The following is a 13,228-nucleotide window of genomic DNA, read 5'->3' as shown; positions in this document are numbered from 1 at the left end:
AAATCAGCTCACATCTAGAATATATTTTATAATGCTACTTATAAGTCGTATAAAATTATAGAATTAAGGTTCTTTAAGGTTTAAATTTAAACATCCTAAAGTCAGAAACTGAAAGTTGAAAACTCAGCTCCATCATTTGCTCTCTCCCCGTTGTACTTCTATCTAACAGCAGCATCTGGCTTTCGCCAGTCTTGGTCATGTGAAATTTCATATAGTGCACAAAGCACCTGCTAAAGAAAAATACGCAAGGCACTTTTTCATTCAGTGCATGAAAGATTTCAAGTCTGCAATCGTAACAGAAGATCTGTCAGACGTGATCACTAAAATTTAGTCTAAAACACACACGCACAATGGCTGTGGTCCCAAGACCTGCAGTTTTGACACGTATGTGCTCATGATACAACTCATCGGATCTCAAAAGCTAAACAATGTTCATGTGGACCTGTGAGAGCATTCAAAACACAAAATAAGTCAAAATGTGTAGAGAAACCCCGAGTCCTGGAGCGCTGGCTGAAGGGAGCTTTTAAAAAGCATCTAAAATAGTTTTGCAAAACACAATGCATTGAAATTGCTTCAAGGTGCAAGAGCGTGCAATCGGCTGAGCCGTGATGTAAGGGCAGGCAAGGAACAGTTGGTTAACGTCTTTGCTGCTGATTAGGACAGTCAGGATGGGTTTGTGTGACAAGCGGAGTGCCACAGCTCTGCTCCCGTGCAGGACTGCCCGAGTTCCTTTTTCTCCTCCCACCGCACAGAAAACGGGGCACCGTGAGCAGGGACCTGCTGGAGCGGAGGAACTGTTCCCCCCGCCTGCACAAGAGTATTTCCGAAGGGCTAAACTGCAGCTGAAATGGTACCCAACCAAGCCACCTAACTTCTGCCTCCTATATGCCTTGCCCATCCGGTCTCTCCCGTATGCAGCAGATTAATGCCTCATTATCAGATTCCTCTGCTTGCTTCCCGGTAGACTTAAATTACCATGTTAAATAGGATAATAATAAACACTGGCCTTTAACTACAGCACATCCTTGTTCACTCAGCAGCCTCCCTCTAATCTGATAAAGGGTCTGTAAAAGGCTACAAGGAAACACGAGTTAGTTGTTACACGGGTGCCTCTCCCCTGCTTTCTGCAAGGCGGTTCCTTCGGTAGCACAAGCAGGCTCAGGCTCACAAAGCTGGTTTAGGGGACCTCGATCCCTACAAGAATTCACAGGTATCGAAACAGGGGCAAGGTACCAAAAGGACATGGTGGGTCTGGCCCAAGACTCTTCTGCTGCATTTCAAAGGGCAAAAGTAGCCCTGTGCCATCTGCTCGCTTCAGCACTCGGACTCTGAAACAAAAGCAGCCAAGGAAATCTTTTCAGCTTAGGCGAACAGTGGGGAAGAAAAGAGATCTCGGTGGCAGCGTATACTGCCTTCGCATAGAGCCGTATTTGAGGTATTACAGAAGCTCTCTTTAACAACTACTCTGGAAAAAAGTCATCTATCCACCCAGAATAAATTATATAAAGGGAGCAAGCTGGATTGGGAACAGAGGGCTGATCTGCCTAGACTTTGAATCCCCTTAACCCCCAGAAGCTGAAAGTGCCATTTATTTCAGTGTTACAGGATTTCCTGCCCTTTTTTTTTTTTTTTTATTTAGTTTGCCTAATCCCCCGGATTTCTCTTGTTGCAGAAAAAGGAAAAAGCCTTACAAAACAACAGGGGATAAACACAAAGTCAAATTACTTTGCTGAGCTCTTTCACACATCCAAAAAGTACCGGAGAACTGCAAAGTCTGGAAAGCATGAGGAGTTTCCTACCGAAAGAGGATATTCCAACCATCACCCATCGAAATGCAGCCACTCCTGAGTTCCCAGTTAATAAAGCCAAGCTTCAACAGTTGCACTAGCAGCGATATATCTGTGGAGGTGAGATGGCTTTCCTCTAGTTTTCCGAAGTGAGTAAAACTTGGCTTTCTACCTGTCTTCCTCCTCTTCCTCCAGCTTCAGCTCTGCAGAGCTGGCAAGCAATACAAAAAAGGAGGAAAGACATGAACTAGGCCGTCTGTCGTTGGAGGGTATGAAAGACAGTCTTAATAACAGCAGGAGAGAGGGAAACAGCCTATGGTTATTTTTGACAGAATCGGGAGAGACTCAGATTGCAGCTTCATAAACAGCTCATCAGAGAAAAATTCTGTCCAAATTGGAGAAGCCCCTTTGGCCAAGCTAACAGAAATACACAGCCCTTGTCTGGTAAGAGAGAAATCTTTTGAAAACCAAAATGCCTTTCTTCAAAGAACAGAACCACACCGCCAGCCCCTCGCATGGTGTAGTAACACTAACTTGCATTTTTGTCCTTGCAATTCATGGCTTGAAGAGTATTCAGAGAAAATTTTCTGGGTGATACCAGCCTGTGAATGTCCTGCAAGACATAGAGCCGTGACCATGCAATGAAATGAAAAATGGACTTTTTCCAGCGTCACCTGACCACAAGGTCCCCTTGACGCACTGTTCTGCAAAACCAGAGGTGATGCAGAGGGGCAGCGGGCAGGAAAATGCCTGGAACTACCCCAATCCACCCAGCTCAAAGAAAATAAAAATGGTTGTTTCGTGTGGGTGTTTACATAGAAGGAGAGCATGGAATTCAACCACACCGCTGAACAAAAAGTCAAAGCTCAGCTTTGTTATTAAATGCCAATTAGATAGCACAATTAAGTACTTTTCATGCATCGCGATGACAACAAGAATATCAGACATTTTTCAGGGCAATTTTTTTGTTTGTTTCTAACATTCTTAACAATCTCTCACACAGAATCCTCTGTGCTACTGGATTAAGAAAATAAAGATCATTCCTAGTCAACAGATACCCACAAGTAACTCAAGAGGTTTCTGCATCTAGCAACCTTGCTGGCAGGCTCAGCCAGGAGGAAGGGTACAGCCAGCATGGAGATACACTCCTCCACAGCTTCCAAGGAGAAAGCTGGCCACCAGAGGAGCTTGCTGCTGAGTCAGGGAAATATAAGTCTGAAGGTTATTCTTTTTTGAGGATTAATTTACTCATTAAAACATATAATGCCTGAACTGACACAAAAGCATCATCTCTGCATGGCTGAAAAGAGTCCAAGCAAAAAAAAAAACAACCCCAAAACCTACCACCTTTCAAAAAGAATATTGAATACGGGGACTACAAGCCTTCATAATTAGTCTACAATGATTTGCATGACCTGTGCTTAATCCTTACGCCTTCCAGCTGCCTGACAGACAGGTACAGTATAACGGAAAACACTACAGAAACGGGAATCAATGGCTTTCTTCTGTCTAACCACAATATCATTCTCACTTCATTTACTGCTTAGTGGGAAGGCATTTCTGTGGCCCAGGAATCAGCGCTTTCTAAATGGACGAGTCTCAAAGTTCAGCATTTTAGTGGTTTAAACTAAGTAGGAGTTTGCTCATCCATAGCAGCCTGGACTGCAGAAAATCCAGTTGCTTGACCTCTTAATGCTGTCTTCTATCCAGCATTACAAGAAAAAGACACTGGGTGAGGGCTCTGTGCTGACATAGCAGGGGGCTACATGCTACAATACATCAGTCCTGGGGAACGGAGGGAGCTGGAAGCAGAACTACACTGAAACACTCCAACCAAAAATACCTTCTGCTTGTGAAGGGAAAGAGCAATCTAGTACGGGGACTTGGTTAGCAGCAAGGTACGGCGAGGTGAACCCCCTCCCTGACGTTGGTGTGACACCTCTGCAGCAAGTCTTTTAACCAGCAGTGATGTATGCAAGCAACCCAAAATGAACTAATACCACTCAAAGCAGAAGACTGCTTAAATCGGGCAGCAAAGAAGAGCCACTGAGAGGATCCTCCGCCCCGTTCCAGGGCAAGGAGGAAAGGCTGAGCCTTGGCAGTGCTTTGCCCCCGAAGCTGTGCTGTGTGCCTCACCTCTCACTGAACTGGAAACCTCAGGCGAGTGCTGTTTTGCACTGTTAGTTAGCTGCTAGCCCACAAAATCATTTTATGACATTCTCCGTAGCATGTGCGCTTTAAAGGTTTTTAGAAGCAGTGGCAGGAGTGCAGTAAGAATGAATAATTATCTAGTAACCTTACAGCCAGGCTCACGTGCCTATCTAGTTATGCCTCTGAGCTGCACTAATTATTTGTAATGCTGGCAACACTTTCATATTCCAAACCTGAAGAACTCAAAAGTGTAAATGGAAGTATACAGCTATTTAGGGAGAAAAATGTATTCTGTGAAACAAAATATTCACTTTCAGTCTACATGTAAGCATATGTTATACTTACATAGCTATAATACACAGAATTCTCAGATGCCTAAATGTGCATAGATATATAGTTAAAGAAAGCAATATCGTTAAGGACAAGTACTTTACATATGTATGGAAAAAAATGCAGGAAGGAAAAACAACCCTTTCTTTTAGAAAAATACCAGTGCCAAAATTCAATCCTTTAACATGACTGCAGAAAAGAAATCAGATTTTGGAAAAAGGTCAGGGTGACTCTTTTTTTTAATTTTTATTGCCTCTGGAGCAATGATGTAGCAATAGCACACTGCTATCCTTTCTCCCCCTTTGTATCCTGAAAATTATTCCCACCTGGGGTGCAAAGAGAGGAAACGAAAGGAAGTAGAAAATTATATTTTTCATGAGCTAATCCTGGGAAAGTAACTGCTCAGGTTTCCATGTCTCTTGGCAATAATAATTTAAACAAGGACGGTAATCTTTTGTTATTTTTTGCACAGTTGGAATGTGCGCTTCCAGATAACAGACATATAAACTGCAATTTAAGAAGAGGAGGAAGACAGTAATCGATAGGTATTCAGGAGTCCTCTCCTCTCAGGACTGCTGCATAGCTCAACACAATATGCTTCAAAACAGAGAGCCCAGATGCAAACCTCTTTGGAAATCCTGAAGGCAAGCAAGATCATAGGAAAAAAAACCAAACTGAAAGCAAAGACAGCACAACTACTGTACCTTTACTTTGGGGAGGGTTCTGACTTCTGTCTCGGAGAACATTAATCTGGTAGACAGCTCCATAAGGCTCAAAAAGTTCTTTTAACTCTTTTTCTGACCATGAACGGGGAATCTGTCCAACAAACATCTTAATGGCATCTGGGTCTGGTTGGTCTGAATGATCCAAAGCTCCATTCATCTTGTTAGCTGTGCCGTTACTAGAAAGTGGAAAAGGAGATTAAAAAGAGAAGGCAAGTTAGAAGACTACGCAGTTTTCATGTGCACTAGATGCAGAAGATGATGTCAATTGGCACAAAGCAGAAAAAAAAAAAATCAGTATTTAATTAATAGCATAAGTATTATGAACAAAAAACAATGCGATTACATTTTTCATTGAGTCTGGTTTTCTCTGCAGGCTGCTGCTTAATGTCATTATATAAGAGAGCGGCACAACGCAAACTGGGACTTTTGCATTTTAAAGCAGAGGATAGTTGCAAATAAGTGCAGATTTCTCTCCATGGCTGTTGTAAACAGAACTGCAGTGAATTCTAACTAAACTGGCTACTGGCAGAAATAAGGCAGTGCGTGTGTGTGTGTGTGTGTTTTGTAATAAAGTCACATGAAAGGAATATGAAACACTTGGCAATCTGTCAGATGACTAATGCAAGATGCCAGCGATGAATTTGCAGATTGTGTGAAGCATCCATGTGTGCATCAAATTAGTATGATATTGCCTAGAATGGAAAACACTCCAGCTATGTGGCTGGTTGCTGCCGATTAGTTGCCTACGCTCTTTAAAAAGGAAAAGCAGTCTGGAGAGCTCCAGTTTAAAGCACATTGTTTATTGCAGCCTGGCATTAAAAAAAAGCACAATTCAAAAAGAGAAGGCAGTGGCAAAATTGCCTACTTTGCTGCAAAAATTAAAATACTGCTTCAAAAAGTTTTTCTCCCTGCAAAAGGACATCAGATTTTTGAAATTTTTCACACCCTGTAAATTGTTACCCTATCTGATCTCCAGATGTACATCTAAGTTCAAAACAACCACACAGTTTTGCAGGGGAAAAGAACTTAGTAACAAAAAATAATCTGCTCTGTGAGACAAATGACATATTATGGTTTAGGAAGAGTTATACTCTTATAAGGAAAACAAGTAATTTTAAATACTGAACAAAAGTAAAAATACAAAAAGACCCCTCACGTCATTATTGATGATTAAGGACTAATCACTAATTCAACTAATTACTTGGCTAGAGATTCCGTAAGTGATGATAATTTTTGCATGCTTCAGTTTCAAGAAAGAACAGTAATGAGATGTGACTTTTAAAGCGTTCCCCCCATCTTTCCACCGGGGAAAGGGGGGAAATGGCCTGTGTTCAGCAATGTCGAAAGTTGATCATCGCAGAATTCAGGCATTTCAGAGCCACCTGCCACTTTCAAAAAACTTGGCTTTAATTACAATTTCTCCGTTTGATGATTGTTCAGGAGAGAATGCCCACAGGAGGACTTGGAAGAGCACAAAATCTGCTCAACCAAACGAAAATCATATTTTACATGAGAAAAAAAAAAAAAATCTAAGCATGGCAAGAAAAAACCAAGCCTGTGTAATTCCCCTGTCTCACAGCTATAACCTGTGCAAAGACAAATTATTTAGTTTCATGTGTTTCATCTCCTTGAAAGCACAGTTCACCTGAACACCTTAATATGCCCATATTAACTTCAGCACTTTCCCTGCTTACGGCAGGAAGGAGAAAGTTATATTAAAGGCACATTTTAAACTAACAGTAAGAAGTTTGACCATCACTTGTGAAGTGTATTCAACATGGATCAGCAGATAACAGGATTTATTACACTCATTTATTAGACAAAATTCCTATTGATTCTAGTGGGAGTCTTGCCTGAGAGACTGAAAGATTTGGTCCAACCTTTGTATCACGTTTCGTGCACAAATACCCTCTCTTGTCTTACATACGTTCTTTGTTTTGAAGATTGTCTACAGGTCACAAGCACATGTGGAGAAATCACATTTTTTCCAGGCCTTAGAAAGTGCATTTTCCATACATACGTAACACTTAAACCAACCAACCAGCAAAGAACCACCCCCCCAAAATCTCCAAGAAACAGAAAAACCCTGACCGACCCACTTCAATGATACTCCATGGGACCAACTTCCAAGACTTTCATGGAGGCACCTACATGACACTTACACCTCTAGAAAATCACTCTGTTACTTCTTTCCAATTCCTATTCCTTTAGGTAAAACCCAATCTGTTAAACAACCACCCTAGTAGGGAGGTTGAAAAATCCCTGACCCGTAGCTTAAAATAACTAAGGAAAATGCTTACACATTCTTTTGACCTGCGAAGACAAGAAAAGGTAGAAGCTTAGCTGTGCAGCCCCCAGCTTTGCCCTGGACTCAGTGAACTATTTTCTTTCAGAAATCGGCTTCACTTTTCGCTTCATTTATTCTCTACGTTGTTTACATTAAAAAATGAATTGAGTTCATTTTTAAATTATGCCCTTCATCTATTCTCTCTGTTGGATCCCTTCTTTAAGAAATCCATACACAATTGCTACTTTAGCCCAAAATTACAGCAAAGGTCATATTTAATAAAGAACAACAAGTTTATTCCTTTGCTTTTTCCTTTACCCAAACCACCTTTACCACCAAGAGCACCACAATTTCCATTGCTAACAAGCCAATTTTTAGGAAACCACAAAACCGAACACTTCTACCTGTTTTCTCGGGTTAATGACCCCACTAGCGTCAAGTTCCTGCTTTGAGCTAAAGGTTTAGGCACAGGCCAAGATCTCTTCTAATTTCACAAAATGCTTAAGCCCTTTCTTTACTTCGGTGGAACTGAAGTCGAATTACGTTGATCATATTCCTTAAATGATTGATTGGATAAAGATAGTTAAAGGCTCTGACTCCAGGCGTAGGCTACCATACGCTGCGATGCAAAGCTCCGGGGCGCAGGTTTTGTTACTCGCTGCCTGAATGAACTTGGGTAGGTCATTAAAACTTCGCCAGACTAAATTCCATCATCCACTGACAGATCTGCCAATCCACTAACTCCTGCAGATTTAGGAAAAAAACAAGCATAACTTAGACTGTTCTTTATAAGCCTTTTCTACCACATGGTAGCGGTTTCACTGAGCTGCCCACATTTTGGGGGGTTGATAGGCAAGTTCAGTCGCAGAGAGGGCACTCATTTCCACAAGCACAGCTGGGCTCCTTTCTAACTTGCATTTCCTTCGACTTCAGTGCAAACTAAGGCTCTCGAGCACCTCGGAGGAGGGATCCCACTCTCACTGTCGGGGTTTTGAGGAGCACATGAGCACTGTGGCAGCAACGGCACTTACAGTAGCATCCTCACCCAGCTTCGGCAGCAGCCACAGGACTACAGCCAGTGCAGACAAACTGAACGAGAGAATAAAACAACAGAAAGATAATAATGGAAAAAAAATCCAATTTTATAGATTCTATGGATCTGATCCCTGCAGCGTACTTGAAGGTTCCATTGAGGAACACAACTATACAGCACACCTGCCTGACAGTTCAGTTGTCACAGAGCTTGTTGGGTGAATACAAAATCCAGCCAAATATTCTTGATCCCTCGCAAATAATCTCTGCTAAAGATGAATTCCCTTATCCTCTCCCACCCTTCATCTTCACCCAATGGACGTTACTGCTCTGCACTAAGACCTCTTAGTCACCAACAGCTGCAGGGTTTTTGTTACTTCTCTTTGCCAACACAATTGCTCTCAGAGGAAGCGGCTCCTTCCTTCCTCCATCTTCCCCGCCTGCTGTACCCAAGAAATAACAAGGCAAAAGAGGTACCACGCGTGAAACTTTCCAAGAGGAGGCAAAGCAATCCTTGCGAAAGCTTAGGACTATTTCTTGAAAGCATGAGCGTACAGAGATAGCTCTGTCGAGGGGACACTAATGAGAACGGCATCCCTGGACAATTACTGTCAGTACCCAAATGATAACATCCATTAAAAAAAAGAACAAAAAAATAGATTATGTGGCTTGCTGTCTCTACACCGCAGCAATCCTTCCTCCTTGGCCAATTTAGCCCATTGGACTCAGGGGTGACCCAGCACATCATCTTCACTGACAAGGTGTCATCCATATCGTAGAGAGCAGCCTGAGGGCAGAGATTAAGCCACTGAGTCGCTGGCTGCTTGAGGTTGCTGCCAGAGCATCCTCTCTCTCAATTTGTGCCAATTTTCCTTCTAATAACCTAACTACCATTCCATCATTTCAGCAAGTTGACAGGGCCACTCTTTGAGGAGCTAGAGATTGTTTTAATATCACTGCTGCTTAAGTTAAAAACCTAGTCCACGCCTTCTCTGTCTCTCCCATTCATATCTGTAATTACGGCAAGACTGCTAAAAGCGAACTGACCGCTAAGGAGAGAGAGGCAGGCTTCAGCAACAGAGTCTGGATCAAAAGGGACTCTCTTAAATTCATCACTGGTAAAAGCTTTGGCGTTAATCCACGTTCGTTTCCATTAATGAACTAGGTGTCAAGCCAGGTGCTGAAAAACAGCTGTTAACAGGGACCAAACAGGTCTACATGAGACCCGTTTTTCAAATCTGTTTTTAACCCTGCCCAGAACCCTTCTCGCTGTTCCATTTTGGTTAATTCATGTCTCAACCCTCACCCTATTTTAGTGGTTTTACCATTTTGCTGGGGATTTGCCTTTTTCACGTTCTATGGTGTAAGACCGTAGGAGAACGCTGAACTCCCTCGAAGAGCCAACATAACAAGAAGAACATGATAACGAAGGGGTTCCAATTGTAAAGACTACTAAATCCACCCCAGCGCAGAGGCATTTACAGGGTTTTGCAGTAATAAATATTTACATCCGAGCTGCGGAGTCACTGCCAGGACATCACACAAGCTGACAAAAGGGACAACACCCGTTTGAAGGACTCCAACTGCTGTCAAGAGAGACAAACAAGCATCACCTTACCGTACTCAAAAGATCGTAATTGCTGGTTTACGAGCAAATTTTATCTGGAAGGACCCAAAAGGGCTTTATAAACTCATTGTTTAGAGAGGAATGACTTCATCGTAAGGTGACAGACGGCAGCTGTTTAATGACATGGAGCATTATCACACAACAATTTCAGCCAGGAAGGGTAGAACAATACCATACCCAATTGAAAACTGCAGGGGGTTGCGATTTATAGACACAGAATGTAATTACTTAAATTGGATTTTGGCCAGCAAAAGAAGGGCCAGAACCTCTGACAAACAAAAAAAGAAGCCGTTCCATATTTTTAAGCTGTAAATGACCAGTCTCTGTGTTTTGGGGAAAAAAAAAAGTCATCTCCGGAAGCTTTCTGGCCCATCAGCATTTTCACAGCACAGTTGTTCAAAAGCAGCTCAAAGGAAAGATGATGTTTCAAAAATCGTTAACTGTTCCTGCTGTAATGTCTTGTACAGTTTTTGGCAGAACTATTAAATGCTAATAATCCTAATAATTATTGTTAAGTAAGACACATCCGTAACAGCAGTTACTAAATGAACCTGACATCACGCCAATGAACAAAGCAGCATACGGCAGGGCGTTTGGTCCTGTGCGTGCAGTAATGTCTACAAAATAATTTTCTCCAGGCTTCCCTGCACCCATCGGCGGGGCTGACGACTGAGTAGCTGTAAGACTTGCAAAGCTGCCATTCTGCTACACTTGAAGGCCAACTGCAATTGCAGGAGGGATACCGAAACTCAGAGCTCGCAAAACATTCTCCCTTACTCCATCTTACAGACCCAGAAAGCCTTTAACAAAGAGCTGAGCAATTCTTCATCCATCCAGCAGAGAGCAACCGCACTTGCACTCACACACGCACGTTAACTACATGAACAATTCTGATGGCTTTTAATACCTGACATCCAATGCTCAGATTTTATTCTTCTCAGTAGCTAATAATACTCAAGTGCTCGTGTAAGCACTGAATGGTAAATGCAAAGATTTTTTTCTCGTGTTGCCTCCACGTTGGCAGAAATTATCGGTAAAAGCATAATGTTTCTTAAGACAATGGAATCCTTTTTACCGCCCTGATAATTTACAATTCACAGTCATTTTTCTGGTGAAATCAGTGATTAGCTGTAGCTCAGCTTTGCGAACTCTCCCTGTATATTAGATCATACAAACCGTGGCAAACCATTGTTACTATAGGGGATACTTGTTTTCTGATTAATTCCAAATTTAGTACATGTGATCACTTTAATGCCTTAAATGCAAATTTTAGGTAAGGTAAGGAGGTAGCATCCTGTCACAGAGGAAAAAAGATTTGAAAATCTGGGGAAAAAAACTTTTCCTGCTTTGAAAAATGTTTTGATGGGGAATAAGTTTGGGCTGGGAGAAGGAGCAGCAGAGGGAAGTTGCCTTTCAAGCAGGTAGGTCAGGCTGCGTGATACTAACGGCAATATGAATTGGGGAAAGTACAGAACAAAATACATACTAGAGACACATCAGAAGAGAGCTGAGCACACCTGAGATAAAACACATTATTTTTTAGAGGTATAGATGCAGATTCCTCATTAGTATCACAGGAAGAAATCAAGGATACAAAAGGAAATCATAATAGGAGCTACGTTAAAATGCAATTACCTTTTTGGCTCGTGGTGCACATTGGAGCACATACATTCCTTTGTGCTAAGGTTTCTCAACTTCCCAAAATTAGCCCTCAGGGTTCCTCTCACCAAAGCAAACCTGTCTGCAACCTCCCCTGGGCTCGTTGCTGAACATTCCCCTCCAGAGGCTGGCGGCTCTTCAGGCGCTCAGCCTCTGTGTTGCTGCACCACCTCCATTACAAACCAGTTTGATTTAAGGCTGGGGTTTCAACCTAAACCTTGGATAACCCTTGTATACATGTTTAAAAGTACCAGGTGATGTTATTTTAATGTCCTGCTTTTGGTAATGCTTCCTACAACTGTAGAGTCAAGCAACAGCAACTTTGCAAAAGCTTTGTACATCTTCAAAAAAACCTTGCATTCAAATACATCTTTTAAAAAAACAGATGTCCAGTGTGTCTCAGACTGTCTCAACTCTTACCGCTGGTGTATGGACCTATTTTTTATCAAGCAAATTATTTTTTAAAACACGCAGTAGTGCTTAATGATGTGTATGTGCTGTATACAGACATGAGTGGAGTAACTCATGCAAGTTAAAATATATGTAAACAAGAGAATGAATGACTGCAGAAGTGAAGGCAAACAGGGAGAGGAAGAGGTTTGTTTTTTTTAAAGTCGTCTATTTTGGAAACCAATTAAATATCATTGCTAGTTCATCCAATAGTGGAAGCAAACAATTAAACACACCATCTGTACAGGTCTGAACTGGGTAGCATCTTACGCTGATAAAATTTGATAATGGTCTATTTGCAGAATCTTTAAGGATTTGCCTACACTGGCCTATAGGTTTTACTCAATTGAAACTAGTAGAAGCTTAACAGGCAGTGACAGACACCTGCCCTTTAACGGCTGAGGAAAGCCAAACGCACCCCACCCCAACCCTTACTGTCCTGAGTTTGTTTTCCCCCTTGTTGAAGTATGAATGAGGATCACAAATTTCTAGGGATACATGATACGAGTGACTAAAATAAGTGCTTGGAGATCTAAAGTAAGAGGCTATGTATTAACCCCCAGCCTTGTTCTTCCAGGCTCTCCTGTACGCTTTGGGAACCAATTAGTTCAAGGCTAGATAAGGTCCGCCAAGCAATAATGTTCTGCAACATAAAGCTCAGCTTAGGCAACCACCCAATATGTCGTTTTTGCTTTTTGGGAAGAATTTGTTCTGTACATTAAACCCTCAAACAAGATTGGGTCTGTCTTCATCAGGTGTAAGGTAGGTGCATTTCTAACTCTACGCAGCAGGAGAAAAGTACCACGAGAGTTAAGACATGTCCGATATATAGCTAAGTAAGTCATGAATTCTAAATATCTGTTTTCCGTGGCCAACTCCCAAGTGGACATCTGCACATCTGGTTTTGACCTGGAGAGCTTAGCATTAACAAAGGCTTCTACTTTATAATTTTCTGTCTCTAACCTAATCTCCGTTTTTGCAGGAGGAGAACCCTGGCAGATCACCACAACTACGATGCTGGCGAGCAATGACTGCAATTTACTCTTCCACTCTTGTGCTCCTCACCAACTTTTTCCATTGTAATCTCTTTGGGGCAGAGGCTGTCCTTTTGCGTAAATACCTGTGTTATGTCTAAAAGGGACTCAAAGTGCAAAGGGGTTCTCTCTGCATTACTGTAAAC

At 42.0% G+C, this 13,228-nt stretch overlaps 1 protein-coding gene across 6 annotated transcripts in view; it reads right to left on the bottom strand.

Moving 5' to 3' along the window:
• CELF2 (CUGBP Elav-like family member 2) overlaps positions 1 to 13,228 on the bottom strand; it is a 565,219-nt gene that overhangs the window by 126,053 nt on the left and 425,938 nt on the right. For all 6 annotated transcript variants that reach the window (XM_075143385.1, XM_075143378.1, XM_075143348.1 and 3 more), the window contains one exon: positions 4,973 to 5,169. In XM_075143385.1, coding sequence (XP_074999486.1) covers positions 4,973 to 5,150 — 178 coding nt within the window. In that variant the 5' untranslated portion in view covers positions 5,151 to 5,169. The remainder of the gene's footprint in view (positions 1 to 4,972; positions 5,170 to 13,228) is intronic.

The sequence above is a fragment of the Calonectris borealis genome, chromosome 1 (assembly GCF_964195595.1).
Source record: "Calonectris borealis chromosome 1, bCalBor7.hap1.2, whole genome shotgun sequence".
NCBI classification, from domain to species: Eukaryota; Metazoa; Chordata; class Aves; order Procellariiformes; family Procellariidae; genus Calonectris; species Calonectris borealis.
The sequence above is the reverse complement of the archived record's forward strand: the minus strand, read 5'-3'. Positions and strand labels throughout refer to the sequence as shown.